General features: G+C 45.9%; 1 protein-coding gene across 1 annotated transcript; it reads right to left on the reverse strand.

The window, feature by feature from the left end:
- Positions 1-8,579: 8,579 nt before the first annotated feature.
- Positions 8,580-14,727, reverse strand: GRIFIN (galectin-related inter-fiber protein). The gene is made up of 4 exons (XM_054993658.1): positions 14,704-14,727; positions 10,200-10,279; positions 9,719-9,881; positions 8,580-8,744 (listed from the first exon to the last, which is right to left on the reverse strand). Exons 1-4 carry the CDS (start codon positions 14,725-14,727, stop codon positions 8,580-8,582), a joined length of 432 nt encoding a protein of 143 aa, XP_054849633.1.
- Positions 14,728-17,489: the final 2,762 nt, after the last annotated feature.

Below are 17,489 nucleotides of genomic sequence, written 5' to 3' on the forward strand. Positions count from 1 at the left end.
GAGATCATTTGGAACTGAATTTTTCAAGTGTGAAACAAAAAACCCACTTCCAAACACTAGCTAAAGTGCATTGAAAGTGCATTATCCAACGTGCGCGGAATCAGCCACTGTCAAAAACTTCTGAAAATTGAAATTGTGGCAGTTTGCTGAACCATCCTCCTTCAGTGGCATCCCTGAGTTACACCTTTTCGGCTTTCTGCCATATAACTGAACATCTGCTGTATATTCCTATGGGAAGAAAGAAGACATATTTGCTTGCAGCCAGGTGCAAACTCTGGCATCTCCAGTTAAAAGGCTCAGGTAACAGGTCCCCCCAGGAGCCGCTGCCTCGTAAAAGCAGAGAAGACTGAGTTTGCTAGATCAAGGCTTTGACTCGGAATATGGCAGGCTCATATGTTCATACACACACAGACCACTTCATCATAAGGGCATTGTGCTAGTAATTGCTTTTTTCAGTATGTAATATATTTGCGCATTAATTGGTCAGGGAAAATGGTGGTGGGAAGGGAAATAATTAGCTCTATCTGGAAACAATCAACAAATACTGTTGGGAAATACTGTCTGGGGCTGCCAAGCTGTGGCTGGCATGGGTCCCCAGCTTGGCAGATGAAGCCTGTCAGACTGGCTAGTGGCTCTGCAGATGTGGCACAAGCTCTTGGGTTGTGTTTCTGTGGGCAGATGGTAAATGGATCTAGATCTTTGGCGCTTGTGCACAGCATGGAAAGCAAATGTCTCATATCATCACCCTGTTTCTCCAAACAGCCAGTTTTGTGGCTGCACGACAGCTCATTTTTTATTTCTCTGGCTGCTTCCTCCATCAGAGGCCATTTCTGCATTCTCTGCTGCATTCATGGAAATGGTCGCTAGTATTCCCAAGAGTTTATTTACGGTTGGAGGATCAGACCTGAGACTCTTCTAGCCATATAAGAGCAAAACATTCCAGTGCTTAACTGTCCTGGTCTTTTTAGCCCAGCTAAAACATTATCACCACGTCCATGAAACATTCCTGCAGGGAGCAATAAAAAGAGCAATTTTATCTAGATATCATTCAGCCTCATAAAACAAAACAAAAGCAAAGGCACTTTGATACATTTTAACAGGCCAATGTTGACGGCCTTAATGGAGCGTGAATCAGTTAATGCCAAGGGATGAGATAACCCGAGATCTCTGCCTCTGTAACAACCGGACAATAAACCAGTTTTTCTCCATCTAGGAATAATAGGATGTCCCAAGTCTCAAGGGACCTGAGATTTAAAACATTCTGTCTTGTTTCAGACCCAAGAGATGCTCTAGTCAGATTTAACAGTTACCAGATGCTTCTTCTTGAGTTTGCAGTACATTACTGCAAAGATCTGCATGGGAACTGCAAACGATAAGGGACCCAACTAGGGAACATGTTGCTTGGAATGGTGGTTGATCTGCGAGGAGCTGTCAAGTTCAGGACTCGCCCAAAGCTTTTTGGTGCCCTAGTCAAACTATGACTTGGGTACCCCCATTCAATAGAGAGAAAAGAGGTCTAGAATGAACGTTTTACTTTCTGGGTATTCAAATGGACAAAGGAAAAATAAAAAAAACAAGCTCTTCAAAACCACTCCATGTTCCACCAAGGTAGCTGTAGAAGATCAGAGTCAACAGATATGAAGGTCCAGAGCACCAACAAAATTTAATGAAATCACCAAACTTTATGGCTACTGTGAAGCTTAGATATGTTATGACCATGGCCCAGTATTTTAGATACTCCTTATACGAGAGTGTTTACCTTGGCTAGATGTGCAATTACGCCATCAACTGTATTAGAAGGGAGATATAAAAAGATCCCATATGCAGAAAGATTTTTGTCCCTGCACTTTAGGTGAGGTGGTATCATTGGAACATGTCTTTTTCCATTGTCCTTTCTACAAAGAAGTATGAGATAAGACTATTTCTCCCCTCCTTGATAGACCAACAGTTCTTGTGAAAAAGGCCTACTTGAAGAAACTTTTAATAGATCAACACTCAACTATCTCCAGGCTAATAGCCAAGTTTTGTGTTCGTATGATAAAATTCCACAGCAAGCAACAAGATCATACGTCTTCCTTCCTTTTGATATAATCTCAACGATTTTAATGATCTTAATATGTATTTTAAATTGCATTATGTATTTATTACACCTCACATTTTATATGCTGGAATTTTATGTGGTTCCCGTTTTATTTGGGACTGTTGTAAACAGGGCTTTTTTTTCAGTGGAGCAGAGTTCTGGCACCTCTTAAAAATGGTCACATGGCCGGTGGCCCCGCCCCCTGATCTCCAGACAGAGGGGAGTTGAGATTGTCCTCTGTGTCGCTGAGCGGTGCAGAGGGCAATCTCAACTCCCCTCTGTCTGGAGATCAGGGGGTGGGGCCACCGGCCATGTGACCATTTCCGCAGAGGGCAATTTAAACTTTAAAAAACTCCCCCCTTGTTCCAGCTGACCCAAAGTGACATCATTGTGCGGTCTTGAGTCCCACCACTGAGTTCCACCACCTCTTTTCCCAGAAAAAAAGCCCTGGTTGTAAATATATGTTAATGGCTCTTAATGGTCATTGACCGCAAACAAATAAATGAATGAATGACTGGATATGGAGGTTCTAGAAGCCAATTCATGCCAAGCACCTCTTCAAGTCATAAAGGAATATCCTCTTTTTAACACCCCTTAAAACAGCTAGGCAATCATCTAAGTTTGCCTACCAGTTGAGTTGGCCCCACTCAAGTTAGTTCTTCTTTTAAGCAGGTTTCTAGGAGAGAATGTAGAAGTGGAGTTATAAAGTGGGCTCCTTCCAGGCTGAGGCTCAGACTGCATCAACTATGCAGTACAGGGAAGGGGAATACAGTCGGTATAAACATTCTTCTGCATCAATCTAAGCTGGGTGTGTGTGTGGCTTTTTGTGCCTGTTTTCTATATTGAAAATATTAATATATCCCACACTATTAATGCCTCTACTTCTGAGGAGGCTTCCAGCAAGGCTAGTTAAAACAACAGTTTTCATCCAGAAAAACCAAATATTTTTTATCATCAGATCGCCAGCGTTCTTGCACAGGACTTGTGATAACAAAACTGGTGGTTAAAAGCCCAGCTGCTCGGGAAGACTGCGATGCTTTCCCACGGTGCTTCTCTTTTTCACTGGTGCTGCTCCAGGAGGACATTTCGGCCCCAAGGCTGCTGTTCCCTGTTGATTCTCCTCCCTGTTCATTTTTCTGTCCTCTTCATCCTGCCCTGGCCGGGATGGGTGGCTGGGGCGGCATGGCACTGGAAACATGGAGGTACTTTATGTGTGTTTCTTTAATTAAATAAAATATTTGTATACCGCTTTTCTGTCATACAGTCAAATCCGTTCCCAGAGGTACAAATAAAGTCATGAAAACTGACAACAATAGATTCGTTTGGCACAATGGCAGGTCAGTTCCCAAAGGCCCTTTTAAATCAGCCTCACGTCCCCCCACCCCAAGATCACCACAGATGATGCAGCCATATCCGTGCACTTACCTAAGCCCATTCCAAAGACCTGCTGTCATGATGTGGCTGTGCCGGGAAGGCCTAGCAAGGCCTCAGAAGCCTGTTAGCAGTGGGAGTAGGCCTGCCTACGATTCCCAGGAGCCCCTGGGCCATTTTGGCACCCTTTTTGGCCAATCAGAACACAGGGGGTTGGTGCTATATAAGTCTGGGAGGGGGAAAGCCTGTGTTCTTCCTCTCAGGGAGCAGGCCAGGGGAGGTTTCTGCTTGGGGGGGGGGGAAGGCCCTCATCCAGGTAGGGGGAGAAGGCAGGCCTGGCAGACCGAGGGACAGGGAGTTCAGTCGCGCTACGGACTTTGGTTTATTTTGCTTTCACCCATCTCTTGTTGCTAAGGCACCTTGCTTCTTTGTTTGCTTGTTTGCTTGATATTAACTGACTTCCTTGTAAATAAATCCTTTTGTTTGTTGTTACTCTGCTGGGTCCTCCTCACACCTGTTTATTGGCCAAGCTACGGAGGTCAGAAGGGTTGGGAGGGTACTCTGGGCCTTCCCAAGGGACCCTAAATCCCAGAGTGGTGGCAGCGTAAGGTGGCTCACCCCACCTGAGGCATGACACCTGCCCAGCCACTCAACAAAGCCCCAATATGAACTCAAACCATTCCAACCTCTCAAGAGTCTCTCTACACAAGACATGACGCAGAAGTGCAGGGAGATGCAATGTTAGATGGGAAGTGTAGTTTAAAAAGACAGAACTGCTGCAATTGCTTCTTAGAGGGGTTGTATTGTAGAGGTTCAGAGCGTTCAGGGAAGCAAAGATGAAATTAACACACCCTCTGAGGAGTGATCTTTGCCCTTTCTGTCTTTTAAAACTATCCTTGTGTAGAGAGATGAAACTGACAGAGCTGGAGGCAAAGATAAAATTAACAAACCCTCTGAGGAGGGATCTCTGCAGGCTCTGTCTTTTTAAACTACCCTCATGTAGAGAGGTGAAATTGACAGAGCCTTCTGGGAGGCGAAGATGAAATTAACAAACCCTCTGAGGAGTGATCTCCGCGGTTCTGTCTTTTTACTCTACACTTCCTGGCTAACATTGTGTCTCCCTACACTTGAGCGTCCCCATATAAAATGTCCCATGTAGAGAGACTGGTTTTGGGACTGAAAGCATGTCCCTTTGTGATGAATGTTGCACCCTCAGGGCCTCATCCCAGGTCCAATAAGTGTGTTGTTCCTGGACATTAAGAGCTTTAAAGGTTAAAACCTGCACTTGAAATAGAACTTCAAAACAATGAGTAGCCAATGTAGATATCTTAAGATCTCACGAGTATGGCTGAATTTGCTTTTTCCTATCAACTGCTTTCTATATGAACTGAAATTTCCGAGTTGTCTTCAAGGGCAATCCCATATAGTTTGCATTGTAGTAACCACAAGGATTGCAGTACTGTGGGTTGGTGTAGCTAGACTGGCTGTATCCAGTGGGAGGGGACACAATTTTTGAGCCCATGCAATACACCAGTCTAAGTCTGGACAGTTTTGCTTGAGTTTATGCCTCCTCCTTAATCCATTTTAGCTTGAGATAGAAAAGAACATTGAGGCTCATGCCTCAATCCGGAGGCAGGCACACGAAATGGAAATGGTGTGTGCAAACTTGGCCATGGCTTCTGGACCATCCTGCAATTTTAGGACAGTTTGTGCTGTCGAAAGCATTTTCCTTTCAATTAATGGCCTTCACGGTCTAGGGAATGCCATAAACTTTTAATAGGCTCGTAAATGGAAGCTTTGCAGTATTCCTTATTGCGATTGGCTGACCTCTTTGCCTCTGGGTTGCTGAGGATAAATAAGAGCTGGGGAGAATGGTTTTGGCCGTTGAAGATAAAACCCATTCTGAAAAGATGTTACCTTCCCCGGTAGATGTTCCCTTTCCTTGTAGGAGAGGTAACAGTTCTTTTTATTATCTGGGTTTGGTAAGGAACATATCATCATTGTTCTTTCTTGCAACACTGACAGGGGTCAGAGGAGCAACTCAAGGTACACCATAAAACACAGACAAGTCATTCTCCAGTCTGGAGGGCAGAAGTAATTGCATTGTTGAGTCCGATCCCATTTGCAGCATGTCACATTAACAGCCCCCAGTGCTGCAAAAGTTTGGCAAGTGGCAAGTTCCTTTTCCCCAGTGGCAGTTTAAGAGGGACTGTGTGGCTCTTAATGCCAGGGAAAGAAAATTCTTCTGTTATGGAAGGACTCCAAGAAATACGGGAGTAGGGAAAGGTCACTTCGCAATAGGCTGGGCTGGATTGTTTTATGGAGAAGTAAAGAATCTTATGGATATTTCAGGAAGAAAGGGAGGTGGTTTGAGCACCAGGGCAAGTTGACCTTTGTATCGTGGTGTTGACTGTCAACAAGCTGGCAGTGGGAAAGCATGTTGGTGACTACCAAGCAAAGGGTTTTTCTAAAAGTTACGGTTAAGGGGGAGCTGAATGCCTTGTCCCATCCCCAAAGGGAAGGGTCATGCGCTTTGCATGTGGGAGGTCCCAGGTTCAATCATGGCATCTCCAGCTGAAAGGATCAGGTGGTAGATCATGTGGAAGAGCCTGAAACCCTGGAGAACTGCTGCCAGTGTGAGTAGGCAATACTGACCTTGATGGACCAAGGGTCTGATCTCATTCCCTCGGTGGGGGCGGGGGTGTGTGTGCTCCATGCCTACCTTTTGCCCCTCACCACTACTTACCTGGCTGGTGGGGGGGAAGGCAGGGAATGGGCCTCCCGGGCATGCTCCTGGAGCTGGCACGATGATGTTATTGATGTCGTCACACTGTCCTGAGAGCACGCAAGCTCCTCTGTAAGCAGTCAGCCCAGCCTCCACCATGTTTAATAGCTATTTAATATAGCTACCTGTGATATAAAATCACAAGGCCCCTGGATTAAATGCAGTTTGATTTGCAAACGGGAATTCCAGCTAGCAGTTGCTGAGTCCCGCCCAGGAGATCTAGGCAAATGTAAATGCAGAGTGACCAGCAGTGAGTGGTTTACAGTCCTCTCAGTTCCAGGTGGAGTCAGACCAGAGCAAGAAAGGTCTCATAGTGTCTTCCCACTTAGCACATTCCTTTCCCTCCTTCCGTGATGAGATCCCCAGCCCATGATTGAGGAGAAATCAATGCGCACTCATAAGGTTTTATAATTCATTCCTGGGAAAGGTACATTCCCCAACTAAATTCATCAACTTAGCTCTGGTGGAACCCATTAACAAACTGCCCCTTTTGTGCAGTTCCAGGAGAGACGTTGCATTCTCTTTTACAAACCCAGCACGCAGCCAGTAATCAAGGTAATCAAACTTTTGTTATTCCCAGGAACTGACCGTTGGAGTCTTTGTTCCAACCATTGGGAGGGCTCTCCCACCTCAAGGCAAGCTTTGCCATATAAGAATAGGACCCTTGCCCCATTCAAATCAAGCACACTTATTGGATCTGAAGCGCTGTTCCCTTGAGGTTGCCCTGAGCCTCTTGCTCTCTTGCCTGAAGACGCTGGACGTTTGAATCTACTCTCTTCCTTCATGGACTGGACTACTCTTCAGGATAGGTTGATATACTTACCTTCCCTCACTCTATTCCAACTTCTGGCTAGCTTCCTAGGACTCTGTATGTGTGTGTAACCATTTTATTTATTTATGTATTTATTTAATGCCATTTATATTCCACCTTTCTACTCCTGTGTGTGCATGTGTTTTTCCTCTTTAATAAAAGATTGCTCTTTGAACTAAAACACCAGCCTTGTCTGCCATCTGGGAAGGGACTCCGTAAAAATTGGTTAAAAGATCCTGTCGTTACCCTTCTCACATAGCCATCTTCCTTGCTGCTAATTGCCCTCACAATTCTATTACTCACAAGGAGACCAATTCAGGTAACACTTCAGTCTTGCATGATGATGTCACTTCCTGGAAGTGATGTCATAGCACTGGTGTGGGGACATGAGTGAGGACGGTCCCAGGAGCACCGGGAAGGTAAGTGTTGGATCCCTCCCGCCAAGAGGAGAAGGGGACCAGGCACCCCAGATCTGATTCAGTATAAAGCAGCTTCACGTATTCATGTGTCCACTTTGTGATTACAGTGTCAAACACCTATGCCAGCCTAACTCCTACCCCACCTCCTTGGTTACAGTGTCAAACTAGGACAAGTTCAAACCCTCACTTAGCCAGGAAATCTGCTTGTGGCCTAGGCCCCACTCCATTTTCTACTACATTTCATCCACACAACCATCCAGCAAGGTAAGTTAGGCCATGGATGCTGATCTGAGCCCCTTGAAGGTAGGCTGGGATAATAAAATGAAGTCCACTTTTGTCTCCAGCAACTGGAATTCTGAGGTAAACTTCGTCTGGACATAGACTTAAGCTACTGTGGCTAACTGCCACTAATAGATCATTTGACTTCCTGTGAATTTGTCAAATCTCTGTTTAAGCTAGATCCACATTGGCACAAAATACTATGAGTTAATTATACAACATGTTCTCACTTTGGTGATGTTTAATCTGACTCCCTGCCAGTCTCCAAAGAGCTGGAAGGGCATCAAAGAGGGTGGATTAGGGAGGGTTCTGGGTCTGAGTTTCTGAGGGGCCGTTGCCTGACCTCCCTATATGGTGGCACCAGCCACATCTATAAGCCTGGTTTCGGAGTGAACTTCGAGGCAGCTCCAGTGCAGGTTCTGCCTCCCTACTTGTCATTGTCTCGGGCACCCACTGAACCTTTTACTCGTTTTCATTGTTTGACCTTTTCCTTGTTTTAGATTAACCGCAGTAAACATACTTAGAAAATTTAATTTGGGTTGATTTTTTTTTACATCAGTCAAAAGATTACAAACACATTTAATATACTTATTACAGAGTAATTGGCTCTGTACTTAATTTTGGTTTTGTGTTCGTGGTCCATGGTACTAATCTGGATTAGAGCACTTTGATAGCAGTCCTCTGTGGGGACCTACCTTCTTTTCTGAGTGAGGATTCCACCCCTGGCCAGTCTTCTCCTTGAGGGACGTGGAGGGTCAGTAGGTAAGGGGGGATTTTACAAGATGACCACTTTCTCGACAAGGAAGGCGGCCTCTTTTGGCTCTGCTTCATCCACTAGTAGAGACCTCGTCTGGTGACCTCCACGGAGGAAATTTGGATGTCATCTAGAATCTGCACTTTGAAGATGGTGGAGAGTTGCTTGTGTCGGTGCTCATATTGAAGGACTTTGTTTTCATCCACAAAAACATGGAAGTAGTTTTGGTCAGAGTAGATTTCAATCTGAAAGACAGGCAACTTTGTCTCTGGTTAAAACGCCATGGAACTGACTGACTTGCACAATCACAGCGGAGCCCATCCACTGTGCCAGACAACTGGCCACAACACTGAGGTGTGCCCCTAGATTAGCAACACTGGCCGTTTTCACATTGCTTACCGGGCATGGAACAGCGCACCAAGCTCCTGGAATGACCACATCTTCCTGGGGCAATTTTGCGCGAGAACTGTTCTCGTGCAAAATCGCGCCAGGAGGACACGGTTGTTCCAGGAGCTCAGGCGATGTTCCGTGTCTGGTAAGCAGTGTGAAAATGGCCACTGTGATGGAGAAGTTTTTCTTGTGTTGCCATGCAAGGGAAAGCACTGAGATTTGCTGGTATTTACATTGTCAATTTAGCAGAGCTGGTTGGTTATCCTTTTGGGGACCCGATGAAGAACAGGGCACTGTCCAACACTGCCCCTCCTGTAGCAACACTACTACTTCCTGCTGACCTGGAAGTACCCATAAATACTCCCTTGGGGCAGACTTGGGTCCCTGAACTTGTGCTCAAATGCCTGCCTTGTGGTTCCATCCTGTGTTTTCATGCTTGTGAGCTTCCCCAGCTTTCCCTTTGGGTATGCTCACCTACTTTCTAGTCTTGTCCCTTCCTGTATTGGGACTTCTCTCTAATGATCCTTGCTTTGAGTAGATTGCCTGCCTAGCTACAGGCTTGGTTACTCCTGACTTTGGCTTCAGTTCTCCATCATACTTGTTCCTTGATCAGAATTCTTACCTTGTTCCTCACTGGCTCTCCACCACTTCCATCATAAACCTTGCTGTTCTACCAGGATCTGCTTCACCTTCTGTTGGGATCATTGCCTCAGTTCCTGTGGTCTTGCAGCCCAGCATGGACAGTTTTTTTAACAGATTCTGGTTTGCTACACTGGGTGTTATGTGGTTGTGTGTGCACAGGAAGGGTGTTTGGAGGCTCTGAGTTTACCTGGAAAGGCTCCTTGGGTTCTAGAGGGAAAGTGTCAGTCACCACTTCCTGCCCCCAGCAGTTGTCGAGAAAGGAGTTGCAGATGATAACAGAGTCTGCAAAGCGAGGGTTAAAGTGGAGGGCTACCTGTTCTCCTGGGTCACAGAGGAAATTAATCTGAAACCTGCAAAAGAGATTTAGGGGAGGGAGAGAAAAATCCATCAAGGACCCTTAAAGCAGACAGTACTTGGGTGCATGGATGCATGAAGCTACCTTATATTGAGTCAGGCCATCGGTCTAGCAAGCTCAGTATTGTCTACACTGAGTGGCAAAAGGCAGGTCTCCAGGATCTTCGGTGGAGATCTTTCACATCATTTTATTGTCTGATCCTTTTAACTGGAGAGGCCGGTTATTCAAGGGACCTTCTGTATGCAGACCAGATGTCCTAACCCTGAGCCATGGCCCCACCCCACACAGAAATGGCTGGAGAAAGTGGACTTACGTATTAGTGCTGGAGCTCGTTTCACCTTTGACTCGCACACTCCAGCCAGGACACAGCCCATCTGGGCGTGAGGCTTCAAACTGTGGGGGGGAAAGGAGGGACAGTGAAATGCTGCAACAGAATAATGCAGTGAACCTCCATCTACTGGAAACAGAAAGGGAAATTCTCCAGGGGCGCCTCTGAGGGGGAGAAAGAAATTGGACATGTGTGGGATAAACGGACTCGATCTTTAAGTGTAATGTAGGAACGGACACACCGACCCCCAGGGCTTTTTTTCTGGGAAAAGAGGTGGTGGAACTCAGTGGGTTGCCCTTGGAGAAAATGATCACATGGCTGGTGGCCCCGCCCCCTGATCTCCAGACAGAGGGGAGTTAAGATTGCCCTCCACGCCGCTCAGCGGCGTGGAGGGCGATCGAAACTCCCCTCTGTCTGGAGATCAGGGGGCGGGGCCACCAGCCATGTGACCATTTTCAAGAGGTTCCAGAACTCCGTTCCACCACGTTCCCCATGAAAAAAAGCCCTGCCGACCACCAAAGGAACTTCTCTGCTTCCCTGGAGGTCCTTGTTAGAGACGGCAACAGGAATGATTTCAGGCTAGTATGTGGTACTGTAGTGCCTGCCTCCTAGCCAGAGCGTTGCCCCTTTAAAACGTCTTGCAATGCACTCCAAATTGCAACAGGTTTATTTGTGATCTTTTTTGGAATAACCTTTCTGATATTCATGGAGCTGTCCCTATGTAACTATGTACGTAAAACACTATAGAGAGAGCCTTGACTCTTGAAAGCTCATTTCCTGGAGATCTAATTGGTCTTTAAGGTGCTGCTGAACCCAACTCTTGCTCTTCTAATACAGACCAACATGGCTACCCACCTGAAACTATATCGCCCTCTGTTATCTTGATCTTCAAACAGGCTGTTCTGCAACCTTGCAATCCAATACCCTCTTATTTGAGCTTTCAAACTCCCATTTCAACCTCCCGTGACCTTCCCATGGTCCTTGTGAACCAGTGCTTTGCTGGGATGCAACAGTGGCTCAGATTCAGGCAGTAATTTTATATAATGCATAATGAGGCAAAGGACAACATTCCTCTATGAACAATCCTCCCTGTTCATGAAAGAAGCCGTTTTTATAAGAAGATATACTTGACATTTTGCTCCCATTGCTTGAGGCACTTACAAAAGAACTTTTTTATAAGATAATGGAACAGCAACGTACTCTGTACCTAGCTCCTGGCAGCGCCAGAAGATTCAGACCTTGGGAGACAAAGCAACATTTTCTGCTTTCCCTTTCCTATATTTTCTGTGGTGTGTGAGTGTTTCTCAGACCTGAAGGGTCGTGGCCTTTGGCATGCCCAGCCCTTTTATTGAAGCTGGGTCTTTTCATCTGGAAGAGCCCCAAAGTGCAGAACTTCAGCATGACGGGGCATATATAGAATCATAGGGTTGGAGCGTACCTCCAGGGTCATCTAGTCCAACCCTCTGCACAATGCAGGAAATTCACTCCCCCCCACACACCCAGCGACCCCTGCTCTATACCCAGAAGATGGCAAAACACCGTCAGAATCCCTCGCCAAACTGGCCTGGGGAAAATTGCTACCTGACCCCAAGGTGGCGATCAGCCTGGGCATGTAAGAAGGGGCCACAAGAAGCAAGCACAGATGTAACTCTTCCTGCCCTCCCTCTCATGATCTGCCTGGGTTCACAGGATCAGCATTGATGTCAGATGGCCATCTAGCCTCTGCTTAAAAACCTCCACAGAAGGAGAACCCACCACCTCCCGAGGAAGCCTGTTAGAGGGACTGCTCTAACTGTCAAAAAGTTCTTCCTAATGTTTAGTCGAAAACTCTTTTGATTTAATTTCAACTTGTTGGTTCTGGTCTGTCTGACTTTCTGGGGTATATCTTCATGGAGGAAGCAGCAACTAAGTGCCTATTGAGACCAAGTGTGGTGTAGTGATTAGGATGTTGGCCTAAGACCTAGAAGATTCAGGTGAAATCCCTCTCCCCTTAGACTCACCGGGTGACCTTGGGCCGGTCATTCTCCCTCTCTGCTTAACCTACCTCAGAGTTATTGTGAGGATAAAATGGAGGGGGTGGGACCTGTGTATGCCTCCATAAGCTTCTTGGAGGATAAAAATGTACTAAAAAAGTAAATGAATAAGGTGTACAGAGGATCTCCCTTCCCCTGTTGAAAAGCACTTCTGATTAGACCTCAGGGCTGCTTACTGCATTTTGGTGAACTCACCATTTGTGCAACTTTGGCCAATCCCGCACGGCTTACCTGAAGCTGGGAAGCTGCAGAACATGTCGGCAAAAACGTGAAAGATCGCATTTTCTCGTGCAAGTTTTGCACGACATCGCGCAAAACTCCTGCGAGAAAATGCGATTTTTCGCGGTTTTGCTGGCATGTTCCGCAACGTCCCAGCTTCAGGTAAGCCGTGCGGAATTGGCCTTTGACATAAAACAACAAAGTGTGGCACCCAGTTGTGGAATGAGTTGTCGGCCGAATCCACACTACCTTCGTTCTTGCGGCAGTTTTTTGCTTCCGCAGCGCCATTCCTTAATCTGTTCACACGCGTCGTCTCCGAAGCCGTCATTAAATCGGCATGGCGTCGCCACAGCCCATTGCACTTTCGTTGCGGGTTATCTTGTGACGAATAACCGCCTTCCGTTGATTTCCTAGCCTCTCTTGACCCGCCTCCAAATTAAGGAGCAATTCCCTGCCCTGCCTTTGTTCCCACCCCTTTTTTAAAAAATAAAAAAGTACCGTGTCGATATGTCGACATCTCATCATATTACTTTCATTTCAATCTAGCGGACAGACCTCAAATATCAGAGGAACAGTTTAATATGTTTATTAAATTCAGTAATGTTTAGTAATCCTCGTGACACTGCAATCATGGCTCTTGAGACGGACGACACGGACTGTGCCGCCAAGCTAGGCATAGCTGACAAGTTTCCAAAGACAAAATGAAGCTCTGCAGCCTCCACGGGGATCCAATAACTGACCATTTCAGAGGCTGGTCCGAAAATTAACCAATGACAGGCAAGGGAGGGAATGCAGCTTCATTGATTCAAGATGATTACACGTCGATATAGCGTCAATTTGTCCTTTTTTAAAAAAAACGCTGGGCCGTTCGGGTTTTTCCCGCCCCTTTCCCCGTCTTTTTGAAAGGGGATGTGATAAACGGATTGCGCAGGAGAAGCGCTATTCAAAGGGTGATGTGGACAAACGAGCGAAGAATGTGCAATAACAGATGGAGCAATCATTGCACAAGAAAAGCGGGAGCTAAGGTAGTGTGGAATTGGCCGTCCTTAGCCAGGGCCCGCTTCATTGGGGGCATAATGTTACTTTCAGTTGGCAGTTATTTATATATGTGTGGGTGAGAAAGAGACAGATTACAAGGTCAGGTCAGAAGGGTAAACAATTGTGAAATAACTATGTAACATGACTCTTAAAAGTACACATGAAAAGAAGGTCCCATCAAAACAGTAAATGATGCTTTTGGAAAGGGTGTGGTCCACTATCAGCTGGTGAAGAACTGACCAAGCACTGTGGGCAATATACAAAAACCATGAACAATGGACAGTTTCTGGTCCATCAAGGGCCGTTTCTGCACAGGCGATTTTTGCGGCTTTGGGTCCCATATCTCTTTGGGTTTTCTTCTGAATTCCGGACGTTTAACTCCCCCTTCAGATTTCATTGCAGCGTTTTCAAGATTTCTCTTCGGATCTTCTGCCTGCACTTATTTCCCAGTGTTTTTCTTGATGCAGTTTTCCATCGGCACTTTCAATCATGCAGAATCCCCCCCCGTCCTCTGTTCTGTCTCCCCCCCCCACAGACCACTCCTCCCTGATTGGTCTCTCCTTTCTCCTCTCAGCTCCTCCCTCCCCCTTCCTTTCCCTCAACCCCTCTTTTCCCAAGATGCTTCTTTTTTTGTGTGAAGAAAACTTAATGGCATTATAACATTACAACGTTGTTGTTATCGCATTGTGTTGCTTTGTGCCCCCCCAACTGTTCCAGCCTCTGCCTCCCAGCTCTCTGTCAGCCTGTGCTGAGCTTTCTAGTTTGGACTGCAGGGGGTGAGGTCCTAAATCCTAAACAAAAATATCTACCGGGAGAATGGTTGTCCTGTACCAGGGAATTTTTTTTTTTAAGCCAAGCATAATGATGGTATGATGCTATAAAGACAGTCATGCTCTTCATAGACGTTGTTGTTAAGGATTTAGGCCCCCAGGCCCCCCCCCCCGTGGTCCAAAATGGAGAGCCCCGCACAGGCCGACACACAGCTGGAAGGCAGAGGCCGGCACCAGGGAAGGGGGGACCAACACAATGTGATAACAACAATGTTACGATATTATAACATCATTATAAAATGCGTTGTAAGAATATAATGAAGATTAATTTGTGTTGTAGTAGTTACACAGATCTCTTTTAGGTTTCTATGCTTTTAGGGTTAAAAGTTCTGTGTTTGGGGTGACTCTGGCCCTTTTCACACTGCTTACCTTGCTCGCAACAACGTGGAACATCTCGCTAAAAACGCGGAACATCACGATGTTGTTCAAATCTCGCACGAGAAAACGCGATATTTCGTGTTTTTAGCACGATGTTCCGCGTCGTTGCGAGTCAAGGTAAGCAGTGTGAAAAGGGCTTCTGTGCTGATACCGCATGCGTACTTCTTTGGTTTCTTCTCATTTTCATTTCTCTTTTGGTGCTTTTTCTTACTGCTAATACCTTAGTGTTAGGTGCCGTTGGTCAATGTAATGTCATGTCATAACATCATAACATAATAACACAATTGAGCACACGACATTTTTTAAAAGGGGGTGGTGATGATGTAACAGCACCAGTGATGCCAACAACGATGACATCCCCATCTCACCACATACCCCTCTTTATTTCATGGGAGTGCGGACAAAAAAAGACTGCACCTGCACCAAGATTAAAGGTGGTGTGCAGAAGGATAAGTGACCAAAACTAACCTGATCCTTGAGGAGGCAACACTCAAAAAGAGAGGAGTTTATCACTGGTGCTGAAAAGGCCCAGGTCAGTTTTGCCTACTCAGACTGGCAATGGTTCTCCGGGGGATTGAACCGGGGACCTTTTGCAGAAAAAAATGCTCTGCTACTGAGCCATGATCCCTTCCTGACTTCATAGGGTCTCCCATCTGCCGTTCCTTACACCCACCTTATGTGTGTGTGTTGGTTGACCATCTTTAGAAAGATGTAGGACTAAACAAACACTGCACCTTATTGGTTACATCCACCTTCCTCTCTCCCTCCTATCTTTGGGCAAAGAATGATCCAAAAATTCCAATTCCCGTCTGAATGGGCGTGCTGCTGGCTCTGTTGTCTGTCCTGGAGGCTGGACTCATTAAACACTTCCCTGCTTTTCTTTCAAACCGAGGCTGTGAAAATCACAGTCAGTTTCTTTAAAGCATGTTGCATCAATAGTACAGAAACAGAATGATAAGAGAGAGACTCCCTGGTAGAGAAACTTTTTAGTACCAAGTTTCCCACTTGAGCAGACTTATGGGAGCTTAAACGTAGTTTTGATTCAATTCATGTTCTGGGGGCACAAAAGCATTGGTCTGTAGTTTATTTCATTTTTACACCACTTTTCTCCCCAGTGGGGATCCATAGTGGCTTACACCATTCTTCTCCCTTCCATTTGATCCTTGCCAACAACTTTGTGAGGCAGGTTAGGTGGAGGGTAATGTTTTTATAGAGGGGGGTTTCTTTTTCTGAAACTGACTTTAAAAAATATAGGCATTGCAAAATGTTCAAAAAGTTGGATATAAATTAAATAAATACCTTTACGTTAAATACTGAGTTAGCTTTCTGATGCATAGTTGAGTCTCTTTCCCATTGCATTATACTATCTTGCTATCTCTGCCTCCTTCGGATCCCTTGAGAGATTTCTTGCTGGGTCCCTTTAAAAAAAATTATTAAAATGTTTGTTCCCCACTTTTCCTCTTGGCTCAAGACTAGACATGGGCATGAACCAAAAAAAAAATTAATGAATCGGCGGTTCGTGGTTCGGTGCTGCTAACGAACATGAACTACCGAACCACAACGAACTTTTCCCATTGACGAACTGGTTCGTGGTTCTTGGGGCTCAGAACGGCCCCCGTTGGACTTAGAGAGCCCATATTCCCAGGGAGTGTTTAGCAAGCTCTCCTCCAGCCAGCACCAAGTTTGGTCAAGATTGCAATAGGGATCTTGGAGTTATACCCTCTCCAATCTGAGGCCCCCAGGAAACTCCCACTTGACACAATCAGAGCCACCAGTTGACGTTGGCCCAGTGTACAAGGGGTTGGCTGTCAGAACTGCCTATCAGGGTTTGCAGGGATGAGATTGGAGTGCCCATGGCTACAGAACACCCCCCTCCCCCCTCCCTCCCCCCGGGTGTCTTCTCCCATGTAACCAATTGTAACCAATTTGCAGCTCCATGGTTGGAAGGAAGACCTACCAATCAAGGTAAGCTGGGCTTCGATTCGGGTTTCCAGGGCGACAGAAGGAGTGCAGACAGAGTTCAGGCATCCCCCCAGCTCTGTTTCCATGGGAATTGATTGATGGTATCTGACTGTCTGGCTTCACGAACCGCGGGCAAATGCAACGAACTGGGCTTCCAATGAACTCTGGTTCATTGGCCATGGACCCTCACGAACTGCTGGATCACGAACAGATGATCAGGTGGTTCGTGGGTTTTTTTTGGTTCGTAATGCGGTTCGTGCCCATGTCTACTCAAGACCACTTGCAACTTAAAGTAGCTATTAAAACTAGATTAAAACCAAATAAAAACTCTAGATTGGCCCCCCTCCCCAAAGATACCATTAAGAGATCTCATCTTTGAGCTTACATTTTAAACTTAGGTAACTGCCCCACAACAAATGGAAATCTTCCTCAGCTAGCCCCTTTTTTTTAACTTCTGAAATTCCTTCAGGCACTGATCAGATGCAGTCGGGCTTTATCTTTGCCATCACGGTCAAAGGGCTATAAACGTGAATATTTTTAAAAGAAAGCTGGGATTGTAGGGATTGTAGGTTCTGCTCACAGTATGTTTTTCACATTTGTGTAGGGTTCCAGAATGCCCTCAACTCTGAAGATAAAGCAGTTATTTATCCTGGTTGTTGGAGAAAGGTTGTACACAAATTATCAGTCACACCCTCTCAGGTGTGAAGATAAAAAAATGGAGGAGAAAGGGAAAATGTAAGCCTCTTGGGATCTGCGTTGAGCAGAAAGGTGGAGTATAGATGAAGTAAATAAAACAAACAAACAAATATCTGTGT

This window comes from Eublepharis macularius, chromosome 12, assembly GCF_028583425.1.
Source record: "Eublepharis macularius isolate TG4126 chromosome 12, MPM_Emac_v1.0, whole genome shotgun sequence".
NCBI lineage: Eukaryota > Metazoa > Chordata > Lepidosauria > Squamata > Eublepharidae > Eublepharis > Eublepharis macularius.

Coding starts and splice junctions, on each gene's coding strand:
- GRIFIN (XM_054993658.1), bottom strand. CDS start 14,727: ATGTTCCACGTTGTTGCGAGCAAG. Junction 10,280..14,703: donor TCCACGTTGTTGCGAGCAAG/GTAAGCAGTGTG, acceptor TCCCCCCCACAG/TTTGAAGCCTCACGCCCAGA. Junction 8,745..9,718: donor AACCCAAGGAGCCTTTCCAG/GTAAACTCAGAG, acceptor CCTGTCTTTCAG/ATTGAAATCTACTCTGACCA.